Source organism: Thermobia domestica, chromosome 17, assembly GCF_964235325.1.
Source record: "Thermobia domestica chromosome 17, izTheDome1.hap1.1, whole genome shotgun sequence".
Classification (NCBI taxonomy): Eukaryota; Metazoa; Arthropoda; class Insecta; order Zygentoma; family Lepismatidae; genus Thermobia; species Thermobia domestica.
In genome coordinates this window covers 180,356,861-180,375,154 of record NC_137470.1, presented here as the reverse complement: position 1 = coordinate 180,375,154, position 18,294 = coordinate 180,356,861, and the positions used below count along the sequence as shown (strand labels likewise).

Genomic DNA, 18,294 nt, shown 5'->3' with positions numbered 1-18,294 from the left:
TCAATCAAATGTGTATATGTATCCATGAGCGATGGAGCTGGCCTACCCAAAATTAAAATCCTATAAAGCCACACCTGAAAGAAAAGGTGTTTGTGTTGTAACGTTAAAGATCATAGAGATTAAACATATTAGCTATTTAGTCGAAATTTAAATAATTTTCTCTTGTTTTCTTTCCTTGTTTGACTTTTGCTTATTTAAATATATCGTAAACTCAGTATTAATGTTCCTTTGGTTTTCAGTTATCTTTGGCTGTTTTTTGACAGTTTTGGCACATTTAGTAATCGAATTGGTGATTTTAACCTCAAACTTGTTCGAAATTAAACTTTAAAATTTGTGGGAAATTAATGCAAGATGTAAAGTGGGTGTAGGGCTGCTGAAATTGTTAAAAAATGGAGCACCAAATTTGTTTAAAGACAAAATTAAAAACTAACTGTTATATATTTAGTTCATATATTTTACTATTGGAATTTATTATAATAAATTTGTAATCGTTTCTGAAAATAATTTCTTCACTCCACTATTATGACAGTCTCTTACACTGACTTTTTTTTAGAATCACTAACACTCATAGTAGTGTATGTTGTCTATTAAGATTACAATATTTTACAATATTTTCCTCAATGGTTTTCGCCTTCATTAACTTGGTTGCATTAAAGTCAAGAATTGTTGTTGCGGTCGGACATCATGACAGACACGTAGCCAGGATTTTGTGAAGGGAGGGGGGGTCCATGACATGAGATACTGTGGTCATCACAACAGAGGCTCGATCATTCTAAACTATTTTACTGGAACATATATTGGTTCGTTCAGCCAGGATTTCGTAACGGGAAGGGGGGGGGGGGGCTGAAATTCTGAATGCCCAGGAGCTCGAGCAATCTAAACTACTTTACTATCAACATATATTGGTTTGTTAGGACAATAAAATGAGAATATGTTAGCAAATATTTTAATAACAAACTATGAGAAATCTCGAGTAAAAGAATAAAAAAAAGTATTGAAAATGATTTTACATGATTTACATTCCTTCCTTTGTTTATTCAAATACTAGCAGCGTTCACCCCGCTTCGCTGCGGTCACCCCGGAACGCAATAAACTTTGTTACTTAGATAATTTTTACTTTTTCGCTTTCAAGTGATATGATAAAAACCATAGAAGATTGCAGTAAATGTTAACATTATATCGCCTGTCATTTATGTTAACCCGCCCCGCTTCGCTGCGGTCACCCCGGAACGCAATAAACGTTGTTACTTAGATAATTTTTACTTTTTCGCTTTCAAGTGATATGATAAAAACCATAGTAGATTGCAGTAAATGTTAACATTATATCGCCTGTCATTTATGTTAACCCGCCGAGTGACACGGTCATGCGGGTTGCATATAAATACGTTTATTTTTACCTATGATGAACTAACAAAGGATTTGTACGTTATGGACACTTGAATGGTCAATTATCTCAAGACACTGGTAATTGAAAATTAAAGTGATATGATAAAAACCATCTAGGGTCCAAATCCTAATAACCCCCCAAAAATGAAAGAAATTGGTTCAGCCGTATTAGCGTGATGAGGGAACAAAGGATTTGTGCGTTCTCTTTTATATATAAGATAACAATTTTCCTTCACATTGTAATATGACATATTAAAGGTTTAGCATAAAATCAAAAACACTTAATAATTAATGCATCACTCCGGAGATCATGATAAATTTTGAGAGTGCTGAGTCCACTTTTCTGACAGATCTATCTACATTCATTATAAACTAAAATTGAATCTCAGGGTTATTTAATGAAATAATATTTTTGAAGAAAGAAAAAAAGATCCTTACTGAGAGGTTATTTATATTTACAAAATTATTCTTCTGACTACACATGAATCAACTTTCAACATATACTAGAAATTGCGTAGTAATAAAAAATAAATTTTACATAACTGATAATGGAATTTGGCCTGAAATGAAAAATCCTTATCTTCTATTATTGCTTTCATGTGGAACTTGTCACTTCTTAATATCAATGAGAAAGTTTTAAGCTATTAGAATTCAACTTTAAGAAATTTTCCCATCACTTGGGTTTGGTTGCAGCGAAAGAATATTTTATATCACAGAATAATCTGAATGTCTAATTCTGGTGGATATCGCAACATTGCGTCGCTGCTTGGTGGAGTACAGTAATCTATGCATGCTGCAGAAGAAACGTGTACGTATCCAGTCATGTATCTGGTTAATATATTGGAGAATATATAGTTTAATTAGCAGTACATCATTCTTTTACTTTATTCACATTTGCATGTACATTTAATGGATAACAATTTGCTTACATTCCTCAGGTAGCTGTCTAGTTGAATACAGTAGTCATGGCCTGGTTCGTGTGTGCTGGAAAGACTTAAAATTGAGCACAGTTAAACATAGAGCAGTTCAAATGGTAGATAGTCTCTAGTCCGGTGACAAACACTTCAAGCTTCCTCAAAACAACAACTAATACACACACTGACACTGATTTCAATCTTTACCCACTTTTCCCCCAAAAATTCTTTTTCAGGGTTATACACAGGTACGTAGCCAGGATTTCGTAAAGGGAGGTATCCGTGACGTGAAATATTGTAGTCATCACATCAGGGACTCGATCATTCTAAACTATTTTATTGGAACATGTATTGGTTTGTTTAGTCAGGGTTTCGTGATGGAAGGGGGAGGGGTGACATGAAATACTGAAGGCTCAGAAGCTCGATCAATCTAAGCTACTTTACTGGCAACATATATTGCTTTTGTTAGGACAACAAAATGAGGATATGTCAGTAAGTATTTTAATAACAAACTATGAAGAAATCTCGAGTAAAAGAATAAAAAAAAGTATTGAAAATGATTTTACAGTATTTACATTCCTTCCTTTGTTTATTCAAATATAACAATTTTCCTTTCATTATGACTTCAACTATTACAAAAAGTACATATCCATTATTATAAAAAGTACATTATCCAATAATGTCTTGTAAAATATTTTACAATATCTGCGTTTCTTTCTGTTGAACCAAACCTTAACAGAACTTTCTTTCCACATAAACTTTTTTTTTTTTTTTAATTCCGTCAACTACTGTCAGTTCCAAATGACAGGTTAAAGGAGCAGTAGAAAACTGTTCCTGAAATAACATGTTTGATACTTCAGAGAAGCTATGACGAAAAGTTATGATATAAAATGTCCACACTATTACAGAACAACACTATGCTTTCGAAAGCTTCAAATTTCTCTGACTAAGCAGAAATTCTGAGAATTTCGTAACTTTTCTAGAAATTTCAAATTCCCCGACTTTTCCAGCTTATCCCACTCATTCGCCACTATGTATTCCAAGTAACGCAAACCTTCTCATAACATAGAGCAGCGTTTCCCAACCTTTTTCAACATGCGGCACACTACGGGTGTAACTTGAATTCTCGCGGCACACCCGTAGATATTATTATTATTATTTGCAAATATAAAATATCATGGTATACTTTTTCTGTAATTACTGATTTCCTTCTCACAGAGATGAAAGCTCGATCACTGGTTTTTCCCTATGATAACTCATTATGCTTATTTTTTTTATACTAATTTTAAAATAGAAAACAATTGCAATGAAATATAGGACTCAGATTTATAAAAATACGTTTTCTTTTTCGAAAACTGTATCCAACCTTTCACTAAGAACGAAGATCACTAAATAACGAACGAAAAAACAAATGTGTTGTACTTTTAACTTTGCTGTTTTAACCAAAACCGGTCCATATTATTGCAACCACACAGCTTGCGATGCGTCGAAGTCAAAACACAGCTGTTGAACAAAGTGTTGTTCAGTCATTCACGTGCGAATGAGTGTTATACGAACGTTCACTTGACGCGTACCGTACAAGTGCTTCCATTTCTCGGTGTTAGTATGACTCTCAATTGAAGCGTAACATAACAGCTAACCGTGGAAATGTGTACGAGCCGAAATACTGTCTGCTACACAGTAATAGATGTAGAATAATGTTACAATTACAGTAATTTTTTCCATGGTAGAAATTCCTAGTAATGTGAAATACAAAAATATACATTTTTTCTATGTCTTGCAATTTGGTTGCTATAGATTTAATAACTTTGTTTCGATTTCCTCGCGGCATACCAGCGATCCTTTGGCGGCACACCAGTGTGCCGCGGCACACCGGTTGGGAAACGCTGACATAGAGTAACAAAAAGATTGTAGTTTTTTTTATTTTTAATGCTGATTCTTCTTTTTCTTCTTTCTTCTTGCTTAATCATTCCTTAATTTCTTTCATTTCTGGTTTCGAAGGGGGAGGAGGTCCAGACTCTCTGGACTCCCCCCCTTGGCTGGTTATACATATCCCTTGCATACAGCTATTTGCTTTGTTTATTATTAGTTGCTCACCAAATTAGGTGTTAATAACAATATTTGGCTAAACAGCTTTCATTATGCTTCCACTTGATGGACTATTTTCATTGTTTAGCTCCACATCATTGGTCACCTTATTTTCAAGTAGTATACTTGTAGGGGTGATTTTCAAGACGACAGCGCCAAATTACCCTAGTTGCTGAATGTCAGACTTTGCTATAGTTAAGAGTGTCTTGTAAAGAGGCACAACTTAACGTGAGTTTTGGATTTATTTTTTTATTCTTTGCCTATTTTTTCTTTCTTTTTTCCTTTCTTTTGAGTAATACTAATTAAGAATTCATCAAAATAATAATTTCATTAAAACATTATTTTATGTTTTAAGATGATAAATATTTTATTTCTTTCCGCACAAGCTTAATAATAATACTATTCTAACAAGAGATAATGCAATTACTACCGTGTTTTATCACTGCTGAAATTTTATTTACATGCTTTCTTTAACACACGATGGTTTAACCGACGGATGAAACCTTAACTCATTTCCCAGTATCATACAAGTATGAAATTTAGCAATGGGACGGAAGTCAGGGGACAATATTCCATTGTTACGTTGGTATTTTTTGATATGTTTATATATATTTTAACTAACAGTGAATTTTAGTTGGACCTTACGGAGATGGACCAAACTCTATTATATAAAAATGATAATGATTTTGTTTGTGGTCGAATCACGGGAAAGCGGGTGAACCGATTGAATTTATTTCTTGGATATATATATATATATATATATATATTATAAAATTGACAGACGAAAATCATATTCACGAAGAAATTAAATGTCGACTAAAAGCAGGGAATTCGTGTTACTATTCGGTTCAAAATCTCTTGTCGTCGCGAATTCTGTCGAGGAATTTGAAGCTTAAAATATATAAAACGATAATCATGCCTGTTGTTCTGTATGGTTGTGAAACATGGTCGCTTACTCTGAGAGAAGAACATAGACTGAAAGTATTTGAGAACAGGATCCTGAGAAGAATATTCGGACCCAAGAGGAACGAGAATGGGGAATGGCGGAAGCTTCATAACGAGGAACTACATAGTTTATACGGTTTACCCAACATTGTTAGGGTCGTCAAGTCTAGGAGGCTTAGGTGGGCAGGTCATGTAGCTAGAATGGAAGAAAGTAGAAACGCTTTCAAAGTCTTGACTGGTAGACCCATAGGAAAACGACCATTAGGAAGACCTAGGCGCAGATGGGAGGACAACATTAAGATGGATCTCGCAGAGATAAGAATACAAAGTAGAAACTGGATGCAATTAGCTAAGGATAGAAGTCAGTGGAGAGCTTTTGTGAACGCGGCACTGAACCTCCGGGTTCCATAGGCCATAGAGTTAGTTAGTTAGTTAGTTAGTTATTATAAAATTGAAAGTGACTATGTTTGTGACTCTTAATCTCTTGAACCGCCCGACCGATCTCGATCAAATTTTCAACGTATATGCAGTTCTGGCCTGGAAGTGTTTTTAGCTATTTATTTTGACGGTAGAATTTAGGGTTGAGGAGAAGGGGATATAGGAAAAATAAATAAAACTCAATAACTCTTGAACCACCCAACCGATCTTTATCAAATTTTGAATGTAGATGAGGTTTGGGACTGGCATGATTTTTATCATTTCACTTTGAAGGAGTAACATAGGGGAGGGGAGGGGAGATATATGTAAAAAATAAGTAAAAATAAAAGTGTCTGTTTATGTGACTTCATCACGTTTAAGCCAACTATGTTTAAAAAAATCAACTTAGATGAGGTTCGCACCTGAGGTGCTTTTATTATATCACTTCAACGATAGAACTTAGGGGAGGGGGAGGGGAGGGGAGAAATCTATAAAAATAAATAAAACTTAATAATTCTTGAATCACCAGACCGATCTTGATCAAACTTTCAACATAGATAAGGCTCGAGCCTGGGATGTTTTCGTCATTTCATTGAGTTAGGTAAACGGTTAGATAACATGGCTGATGAATTAAGAACAGTGCGAAAAGAAAATGAACAACTAAAAAATCAACTGGAAATAAGTCAAAAACTGATAGATAAACTTCAAAATTTCTCGCGTAGAAACAACTTAATATTCTACAATATTGAGGAGCGCGGAAAGTCCATATTTAGTTAGAGCCATTAGAAGAGAACTCAATGAATACCGGGTTCAAGCCAAGGCACGCGGACAAAGGGTGCGAATGCAATTCGATAAGTTGTATATTGATGGGAAATCTTATACTATCGAGGACCTACGAAACACAGATGACAAAAATCTAAGTGATACAGTTGGTGTGTGTTCAGTGAGTGTGAACAATGGAGACGCTTCAAAAAATTCAGCAGTTGCAGGTGCTTCTTGTAGTGTGTGGTCACCTGCGGAGCCTGTGGTGGTGAGTGACGAAGAATTTCCAGCTTTGAGACAAATAAGGAATGCTACTCGAAGGGGAGAGGTCAACCACGCCCTGGAGGAAGAAGCATCCCTTGACAAACAAGGGAGAATGACCTTCAACAAGGTAAGACTTCTCAAAGTGAGTGCAGTGATGTGTTACGTAATAATGACAGCAAGTGTGTTGTAGATAACGCAAAAAATGATAATTTTCTAATGTATTATATGAATGCGAGATCACTTAGGAACAAAGCATGTGAGTTTTCCAGCAACATTTCGTTGAACAATTATGATATCGTAGCAATAACAGAGACCTGGTTGTCTTGTGATTATTTTGATTCAGAGTATTTCGATAACAGATACCTAGTGTATCGTAAAGATAGGAACTATAATACAAGTGGTAAAACAGGGGGGAGCGGGGTGTTGCTGGCAGTACAGAACCTGGAACTGAGTCAAGTGGCTGTTACTGACCAGAGCCCAGATGGCGTTCTAGTGAAAACTATGGTTAATTACAAACCGCTTTATATCTGTGTTGTTTATGTTGAACCATACTCAGATCTATCATTATACGAATATTTTTTTCATTTTATTGAAAGTAACTGCACAATAGGTAGCACTATTCTCCTTGTAGGTGATATGAATCTGCCTGAAATAACTGGAACAAACTTTGATTTTCTACAGTCAACGAGTAAATCCCAAAGTCTCTATCATTTTATGTTATATCATGACATGGAATCACTCAATAATATTAAAAATAGCTTAGGGAGAACATTAGATTTAGTAATAAGTAATCTTTCCAATGTAACAGTAATACGAGAACCACACCCATTAATTAAAGAAGATAATTACCACCCATCTATTTGTATAAGCTTTCCGCATGTTAAATCATCTAGAATAAAAAACAAAAGAAACATATTTGGTTTCAATTTTAAGAGAGGAAATTATGATAATCTCTATAATGAGTTAGCGAGAATAGATTGGCAATATCTAAACGAATATGCGGATCCAAATAAAGCAGTAGAAGAATTCTATAAAGTAATTTATGACATATTTGAGAAGTGCATTCCCATGAAAAGGCCGACGCAAAAAAGGTACCCTTGCTGGTTTAGTAACAGTATAATACAAAAGATAAAACTGAAATGGCAACATCGCATAAAATGGCTTGAGGGGAGGGGAACGACTAATCACCAATATCATTATAACGAGTACTGCAGACTACGCAGAGAAGTAAAGCGTGAAATAGCAATAGCACATAATGATTTTATCTTTCATGCTGAAAATAATATAACCGAAGACCCACAACACTTCTGGACCTACATTAAAAGTAAATCCCGACATCTTTCTTCTGAGTCTATGACCTATGACGGACGGAATCTGACTAAAAATGATGAAATTGCGGAAGCTTTTGCTCAACACTTCCAGTCCATTTACAATAAATCATCCTTCTCAACTAAAAATAGTATCTACTCACATGAGAAAAAGTACCTACATGGGGAATATCAGAACTTATTTCATATAATGGAGATTAGTTTAAGAGATATTGAGAATGCAATAAAGAAACTGAAACCGAATAAGGCAATTGGGTCTGATAATATACCGCCTTATATTGTGAAGGGCTGTAGTAATATTTTGAAATATCCGCTATATACCTTATTTAACCTCTCAATAAGAACAAATGTTTTTCCGGACATATGGAAAGAGTCAATAATATGCCCAGTTCCAAAACCCGGTAATAAAAATAGCATAGAAAACTATCGTCCAGTAGCTATATTACCAACAATTGCAAAGGTATTTGAAAGTGTCATTTATGATCAGGTCATGCATCATGTTAAATCTTCAATCTCAATATATCAGCATGGCTTCCTACAGAAGACATCCACGATAACTAATCTCACCATCATTTCAGATTTCATAACTTCATCCTTCGATAATAATGGACAGGTAGATGTAATATATACCGATTTTCATAAAGCATTTGACACTGTGGATCATGACATACTAATTCAGAAACTTGCCACTTTCAATTTTAGTCCCAATATGATAACTTTTTTCAATTCGTACTTGAGGGAACGTAGACAATCCGTTCTATATAAAGAATTTAAAACTAAAAGCTTTTGTGTAAATTCCGGAGTTCACCGAGGATCTAATCTTGGACCTCTTTTGTTTTTATTATTTATTAATGATCTGCCATTTTATATCCATAACTCTCACAAATTACTCTTTGCAGATGATTTAAAAAATTTTTCAAATGTGAAATCTATAGATGACTGTCTACTTCTGCAATAGAACCTGACTAATATACTAAACTGGTGTACTACCAATAGACTTGAAGTAAATATTAATAAGTGCAAAACCATGACATACAATAGACGTCAAAAAAACGTATGACTTTACTTATTCGATAAATGGAATAAATTTAGAAAAATTAGATACAATTAAAGATTTAGGTGTGATATTTGACAAAAAATTAACCTTTGCGCATCATGTGGCAAATATTACCAAAGATGCATATAGAAATCTTGGGTTTCTTATCAGAACGACCAAAGAATTTATAAATGGTAACACTTTAAAATTGCTTTATTTTTCTTACGTCAGATCAAAAATTGAATATGCCTCACTTATTTGGAACACTTCTGTGAAAACACGTAGCCAAAAGGTAGAGCAGATACAAAGCAAATTCATACGTTTTCTCACGTACAAGAGGACAGGACTTTACCCAAAATACGAACCGTATGATAATTTACTTGATAACTTAACACTTCAGACACTTGAACAAAGACGGACGTTGAACGATCTCCTTTTCTTACACAGACTTTTGCACAACAAAATAGACTGTATAGACATAAGTACAAAAATAATGATACAGGTTCCATCCATCAAAACACGCAAGGGAAATAGTGGCCTATTCTACTGCAGAAAGGCACGTACAAATGCACTGAATATGTCACCTACATGGAGAATTTGTGCTACGTACAATAAAATCATTAAAGATTACGAACATGTAGACATATTTCATTGTTCAGAAAAATCATTCAAAAAACTAGTATTGAGTGTTTTGTAAAAAAAAAAAAAAAGGTAAAATGTATTATTTTAATATTGGTATTCAAGTTTTATGTTATACTGTAACATTAAGTATTTAAGTTCATATGTAGACACTGTAATTGGGCAGTAATGCCTGTTGTGTTGATAAATAAATAAATAAATAAATTTCACTTTTACGGTGCAACCTAGGGGAGCGGGAGGGGGGAGACATACGGTAAAAGAATAAAAATAAAAGTAACTGTCTTTGTGACTTCATCACGCTTTAACCACAGGACCAATTTTAATCAAATTTTCAATATGGATCAAGTTTTGGCCTGGGGTGGTTTCTATCATATCACTTTGACGGTACAAGTTAGGGGTGGGGGAGGGGAGGAGACAGATATATAAAAATAAATAAAACTTAATAACTCTTGAACCACCCAACCGATCTCGATCAAATTTTCAACATAGATGACGTTTGGATAATTTTTATCATTTAACTTTGACGGTGCAACGTAGGGGAGGGGCAGGCGGAGATATATGTAAAAAATGAAAATAAAAATGAAAGTAACAGTCTATATGACTTCACTCTTGAACCACCTAACCGATCTCGATCAAATTTTTAACATAGATGAGGCTAAGGCTTGGGGTGGCATTTATCTATTCACTTTGACGATAGAACTTATGGAAGGAGGTAGGAGGGGAAGATATATAAAAATAAATAAAACTTAATAACTCTTGAACCACCGGACCGATCTTGATCAAATTTTCAACCTAGATAAAGTTTAAACCTGAGATGATTTTCGTAGTATCACTTTGAAGATGTAACTTAAAGGAAGGGAAAAACATTTACAAATGACCGAAAATGACCGATATTAGTGTCGAATCTATAGTTTTTGAGAAAGCTGAGATAAACAGTGACACATCTGATGCCATTTAAATCTAAATTCAGCACCTCAAAAATTGTGGGAGGGGAGGGGGATACACTCACACACACACACACACACACACACACACACACATATATATATATATATATATATATATATATTCATATATAATCAAAATTACCTATATCAGTGTCGAATTCAACTTTTCGGGGTCACTAAGATGAACAATGACACTTCCAATGCCGTGCCCTACAACATGGGGAGGGGAGGAGAATATATAAAAATCATCCAGAAAAAGATTTGATATTCTTTTTAGAACGTTTATCTCAAACACTAATTTCAATGAACACACAGGTCTACATACAGAACGGTTGCGCGAAAGTCTACTTTCAGAGTTCTTGCGCATCCCCTGCCGACGCCACTGTTTACGAACTATTTGTTAAACTAGCCGGATTTCCAAACCTGTTGATACTTACCGGAAATTGCAATGAAAAGCCGTCTCAAATTACTAAATATCTTTTCCTTCATGTTAAATGATTCCTTCATATGTTTCTTCAGAAATTGTGCGCAGACCGATGACGTTTGAAGTTTCATTGCGCATCTCTGACATTATATATAGTGACAATATATACATCGTTTTAAAGCTTATGAAATTTCCAACAACTTCTATTCGAGCACTTTTTCCATATTTTTATTCTGTTAAGTTGTATGAGGCAATGAAAAGAATATGTCCCCTAACACAGATCCCAATTTTTCACTTTATCCTAAAGTTATGCAAAAGTGGATACTCGAAGAAAAGTGATAATAACTTGTTACATTGCCTATAATATTAGAAGTATAATAAAGAAATAATGATCCTTCTACGTTAATTAGTTTAGAAGTTATGTGGCATAAACTAAGTGCATGTGAAGAATCCAAGATGGCAGACTATTTATTCAAAATGGCGGAAAACTCCCAACTGGAATTTTTTTTAGATTTTGTGGAGGTTAATGAGAAAGAGATCACGAACAAATTCCAGAAGTTCGCATCTGTCTATTCTAAATGTCTACCTCAAACCTTATTTTGACTGCACTATACAGTTTGTATTAATTCAGACTGTATTAATATTTCAGCTCGGGGAGTTCTAATACTCTGATTGGTAACGACATCTAGGGATTTTGATATGATACCTAAGGATCATTCAAGAAAATTTCTTTATAATTCTCTATTTGTAATTACTACAGTTTGCAATGAAACTGTATTATTTCTCTTTGGACTTACGGATAATCACATTGTCTTATTCAATTACATGGTTTTACGTGTGAAATATATTAGCATTAAAATTTTAAGTCTTAAAGCAGATCTTACGTCTTTCTTCTGAGTTGGATGCAGGTCGTTTGAGCAACTGTGGCCCTGGAGCTTGACCTCTAATGTTAAGACGAGTTTCATTAGCTCATCAAATGGAGCGCATGTCCTTTCTCTTCTTCTGGAAACACGTTTTCTGACAGAAAGAAGAAAATGTCCGAAATTTATAGGTTTCTAAATAAATGAATGATATATATATATATATATTTTAAATTTAAATAATGAAGCCCGCATACAATGCAGCGGCATACAGTGCCGCTTTCTAATGAAGACATAACTTTAGTTTCTTTCGCTCCTATCTCATCTTACATGGTTGCTAGATTTAATGAATGTTTTACGCATCTACTAACTACTATAACGTAACGTAAACACTATTCTAGCAGGCTACATTTTAAATAATAGCAGATATTAAAAAAAAAAAAGTAAGTATGTACCCCACTGCCTGGAAATCTTAACGTTTTAGAACACGATTCCTTCAGATTATGAGACAACGCCAGAATAGTCTTGTCCTCGCTCCCAAATACAACAACAGCTGTGTTCATTTGGTTCACATATTAGAATAACTAAACTCGCAAAATTGTGGCTGTCAATTCAGTGTGTTTTCGGGATCTTTATGATCGCAAAATACAACGAGTAGTTTCTGCGTCAGTTGCCACGAATGTGTAAATTGTGAGTTTGACGCAAAATCGGTATACTCAAGGTAGTACCATACGTTTAATTATTTAAATTAAAGGTCAATTTCTATCGTTGTTTGCAAAAACACAATTTTTGTTCAGGCTACCGAGCGAAAAACGGGAGGAAATGAAAGACTTGGTAGTCCGAAGAATTCTATGGTGCCAAACAAAATAACCTCAATTAACCCAGAATTTCAGGGAATTTATATGCAGTGATAAAATCTGTAAATTACGTCATCGGATTTATGAGTAAGAAAGAGCTAGTAAAGGAGCTGCAGAGCAAGCAAACAAACGACAAACAAAACTTTATCAGAAAGTATAAAATATGATATAGAGAACTAGCCGAAAAAACGAAAAGACCTGCATGAAAGCTCTTACCAGCAAAACCATTTAAACCTTCGTCTTTGGTGTCATCATCATCATCATCATCATCATGATCATCATCGTCACCACCAGAATCAAAATCTTGCGCTTCAAAGGAGTCATTTGAGTTTGCTGTAGGGGGTTCACCAAGACTATCATTTCTATTGTGTGGCTGAAAATTAAATAAAATCATCAAAAATTAAAAAAAAAAAGTATTTGAAACCAACATAATTAATTTTGATGAATCTACAGACTGTGTGAGACTCACTAGCTGGTCACAACTTATTCTTTTAAGATTAAAGTTTACTAAAGAAAATTAGCATTACAGTTTGTTAATTTGTGCACTTTCACACTGGACTTCCATATGTACAATTTAAAATATCTTAAATTGTTATTTCACTCAATAAGGGATAATATTACAATAATAATACAAAAGAAATGAAATCTAAAGTAGTAGAAAATGAAATAAAATATTTAAAAAAAGTATTTAATGAATTCTGAGGGTCTCAATGAGCACTGGATTTGTTATGGAACAATATCATTTTCCACATTAATTTTCCATAGTTTAGTGTAACCTAAAAAATATTTTCCTCTACATATTGTTTCCAGAAGTATTTAATTTCTTTTATAAATACCGAGTTTGATTTAATATATACTTTTTAATCCCCTGGTCACTTATTATAAATTTGGATTCAACCATATTTAATATGAATTCCACAAGTACTCCAAAAGTATTGTTTTGTTGTGGTTCATATTAGTTTCGTCTTTTTGTGAATGTACATGGAGTCATATAATGTCTACGTACCTCGAAACCGCTCCTGCTTTTCACAGCCTTCAGTAGATATTTCATGATCTCAGGTAATCTACGTGCAATATTGTGTCTTAGAATTCCTGCTACGGACGCTAGAACACCATAGCAACATCTCCTAGCAACAGGTTCATTGTATTTCTTTAAAAATCTTAATGAAATTTCTATAGTTTCGTCTGCCATCGGTATGAAATTTATTACACCCACATAGGTTGCTAGAATACCCAAAGTGTCTGTAAAAGTAAGAGAAAGTTCAACGAGTTAATTCTTTCCTGATATTATATTATATTCCATGCACTGGAAAAAAAGCAAAAAAAAAAAAAATATCTCAAGAAAGAAAACTACTCACCAATGCACCTTTCTTCAAATTTAAGATTTTGCTCCTACATCTATAATTTACTTTATAAAATGCACAGATAAATGCAGTAAATTAAGAAAATATTTTTCTTCTACGCGCTAACTGATTTTTCTTATTATTTTATTTTTTAAATTTAAATTATTTATTTATTTATTTATTTATTTATTTATTTATTTATTTGCGTTTTGAACAAATTAATGAGGCTTCTATTATAAGCCCCTAACGCTTTTATTGTAATGAAAACGTTCTCAGTAAATGGGAAATTTCTAAATTTTACTGTATTTTTAATAAAAGCGTAACTTTAAGAGAGATGTGTTTTATAATTATGCTTTTATCAAGAGCACTGAGACGAGTACTCATACAACCGTTTCACACAATAACATACTCATGAGCTGTCTGAGCATTAAGTTTTAATCTCACCAATCTTTTCTCTATTGTTGATTCATAAATATTCTCCTAATACAGACTCTCTAAAAATTCTGGTAATCCCTAAGAAATAAGTCCCCAGATAATACCCACATTCCATCTTTAGTCAGCTTACTTGCTGTGGAAGTCCTGAGATACACGTATATGTCAAACTTATCGACAGTATCCAATACTTCTTTTGACGTATTCCCATCCTCATCAGATCACACGATCCTCGTCCTATGGATGCCCTTGTACATCCATTTGTCCCTTAGCAACCACCTGCAAAATTTCTCGTCAGCACCCTTCAATCAGGAACCAACCACAACTTTATCTGCAACTTCCTCTGAGTATTTTAGTAAATCAAGTTTTAAAATAAATATGTGTTTTTAATTGTAGGGCACTCATAATAACCATTACATTGATTGTAAATTGTATTTCCTATTTACCTGAGAAATTAAATATTAGCAGGACAAGGCTAAAATATTATCGCCAAAAATGTGCAAAATAATGCTGAAGATAGATAAAATACAAGCTTTTGTCTCAAATAATTTCTTATTTTATTAAGGAAAAGAAATTAAGCATTTGAAGCAGTACTCAGTTTATATATATATATACATATTAGGGTGGTCCATAATTTTTGATTTCCGAATTTCTTTGGACTCACCCCCTAAAATGGTTTTATATGGTACTAAACTACACCAGGAGAAAAATTAGCTTCATTGAATATTAAATGGTGCCCCAAGCGATCTAAAATTTTGAATCCGATTACAGTACATAGTATATGGAAAAAATCTGGAAAAAACTCATGTAATTTAGAAACGGCTAAAGGGAATGCAAAGATACCCCGGATAATAGAAATAGAGGAAGAAAGATACCTAATTTTGTATACTACTGTCATAGCGGCCATCTTAAAATCCGCCATCTTGGATTCAGGTCAGAATTTTCAAATGAGAAGAGGGTCATGTGGCATATCGCTTTGAGGTAGCGTTTTACCAGAAGCACAAATCTGGCACTATTTTAAAGATAGCTTTAGTCGTGTAAAAATTATTACCTGTAAAAGATTTCTCCTTTTCAGAGGTGGTAACACTTACACGACTAAAAGTAAAGACACGAGTTTGACGCGAAAAGAACGAAAGGGATATGCATGACTTCAAAAGGAAGAGGAACGCGATAGAAAATGCACTTCTGATAATGATTTGTTTTAACTTTATACACCAAAAGACATGGAGCAGTTCAAGTAATGAAGAGGAAACCCTAGTTGAGAATGTTAGAGAAAATTTAAATATGGATGCATGTGTGCCCGGAACCTCCAAGAGATATAAAAGAGGAAAAACTAATTTTATTATTCAAAGACTAATTTTATTACTTTGTTGCTCTTGATCGATAAAAGGTCACTGATAGTGCAGCAATACATATTCTGAGAGCGACGGCAGAAGCATTAGGCCATAATGTAGAGGAACTAGTAATAAATAGGTCTTTCATTCTCCGATGCTGAGAGAAAATTCGTAGCGAACTTGCACAGAACCACAGAAAACAATTTCCGAGTGCATCAAGTGCGTTAGTTGTGCATTGGAACGGAAAACTACTGCCGAATTAGACTGGCAGAGAGACTACCGACAGGTTATCAATAATTATTACAGGAGATGGTCATGAGAGGCTAATTGGTGTTCCCATTTCGACATCATCAAGAGAAGAAGATGTTGCTTCTACTATAGTACATTCACTTCAAGAATGGAACTTGATAAAGTTCGTGCAGGCAGTTTATTGTGACATTACTCCCTGCAATATGGGTCATGTCAACAGTGCTTGCATTTTGCTAGAGCAGTAGCTCAAAAATAACCTTCTATACCTTCCTTGTAGACACAACATTTATGAATTATTTTTAAAATGTGTATTTGATATGTTTTGTGTTTCGTTTGCATTTGGACCGGACATTCTCCTATTGAAGTGTTTTCAGAACGAGTGGTCTAAAATAGATTGCACTAACTTTATTTCAGGAATTGATGATGATGATGTAAGGAACAATATTTCCGATGTAAGAAAGGAAGTGTTGAATTTTCGTATAAAACTTGCAGAAGCAGGAGACCAAAGAGAAGATTACAGGAAATTTTTAGAACTGACCATTATATTCTTGGGTGGCATACCTCCTTGAGGAGTTTTCTTTCGTTTACCTGGAGCAATTCACCATGTAAGGTGGATGGGAAAAGCAATCTACTATTTAAAATTATTTCTCTTTTGCCAACAATTTCGTTTAACGAAGCAAATAGAAACGGGTCTTCGTAGAGTATGCATTTTCTGATACGGCAATATGTTCAAGCTTGGCTTAAATGTGATCAAGCGTCCCATTCATCATTACAAGACCTGCAATTTTTGAAAGGTTTGTACAGCTATAGACAAATAGATGCTGAATTATCTGAAGTGGCTCTTTCTAAATTTTCACGTCAACTCTGGTACTTGACGGAGGAACACGTAGTATTGGGGTTTTTTGATGATGGTGTTACCATAATGGAAAAAACAAAAAATGGTTGAAAGAATTAAAACTGTAAGGGGAAACCGTGAAGCAGCAAAGAGGCTTGACACAAGAGGTGATACCATAAAAATTCTTGTGAAAAGAAAAATTAGCGATTTTGCTACAACAAACACACAAATTTTCTTCGATAAATTTAAATTACCCAAAGGGTTTCTTGAGTGTGATCCGATTTCATGGTCAAATAACAATGACTATCTTCAAGGAAAGACAATAGTTAAATTCAACAAACGGTGCAGCAGAAAAGGAAGTGTAACTAATAGAAGATTACAACAAGTTCTTACGAAAAATGAGAAGCAGACAAGTTTCTTTTGCAGATAGTGAAGGCCCACAGACAATGTTTTTTCTAGACGCGACAAAAGTGAACTATGTAGCAAATAAGATTCATAACTTACCAAAAAGCTACTACATAAATAAGGGATATTTCAATTTCTTCCAAGTTATAATTTTTCTTTTTCCTCATAATGGTCTGTGGATCATCTTGATGGAAAAACTTATTTGTAGTTCAAAGCGAAACAAGGAGTTTGTTTTAGTTTATGTAAAAGACTTTCAAAATTCTTACAAATCTGTGTTCCGCCAATACGACAATAAAATAGCATTACATCGAAGCATTTTGTTTTTCACTCTTGCATGAATATAGGTAACTTGAAAATAATACCAAATTTGCGCTTCTGGTGAAATGCTACCTCAAAAAGATATGTCACATGACCCTCTTCCTATTTAAAAATTTTGACCTGAATTCAAGATGGCGGACTTCAATATGGCCGCCATAATAATGCTATACAAGATTAGGTTGGTCTCTTCCTCTAGTTCCATTATCCAAGATATCTTTCTATTCCCTTAAGCCATTTCTAAATTACAAGAGTTTATTCCAGCTTCTTCCCATATACTATTTATTGTACGCGTTCAAAACTTTAGATCGTTTGGGATACCATTTAAAATTATTCAATGGATCTAATTTTCCTCCTGGCTTAATTTGGTCCCACATGGAACCATTTTAGGGGGTGAGGCCAAGGAAAATCCTAAATTTATTTTCCCCATATAAATATGGACCACCCTAATATATATATATATATAAAAGAACTTCAGTAAAGGCTACAATTAGTTCACAGCGCCTTAAAGAAG

The 18,294-nt window shown here is 34.1% G+C and overlaps 1 protein-coding gene across 1 annotated transcript in view; it reads right to left on the bottom strand.

The window, feature by feature from the left end:
- Positions 1–18,294, bottom strand: part of LOC145674257 (importin-4-like) — a 105,827-nt gene that overhangs the window by 43,404 nt on the left and 44,129 nt on the right. The window contains exons 10-11 of the mRNA XM_081744092.1: positions 13,874–14,109; positions 13,084–13,240 (exon numbers count right to left, since the gene is read on the bottom strand). Of these exons, the coding sequence (XP_081600218.1) occupies positions 13,084–13,240; positions 13,874–14,109 (393 nt within the window). The remainder of the gene's footprint in view (positions 1–13,083; positions 13,241–13,873; positions 14,110–18,294) is intronic.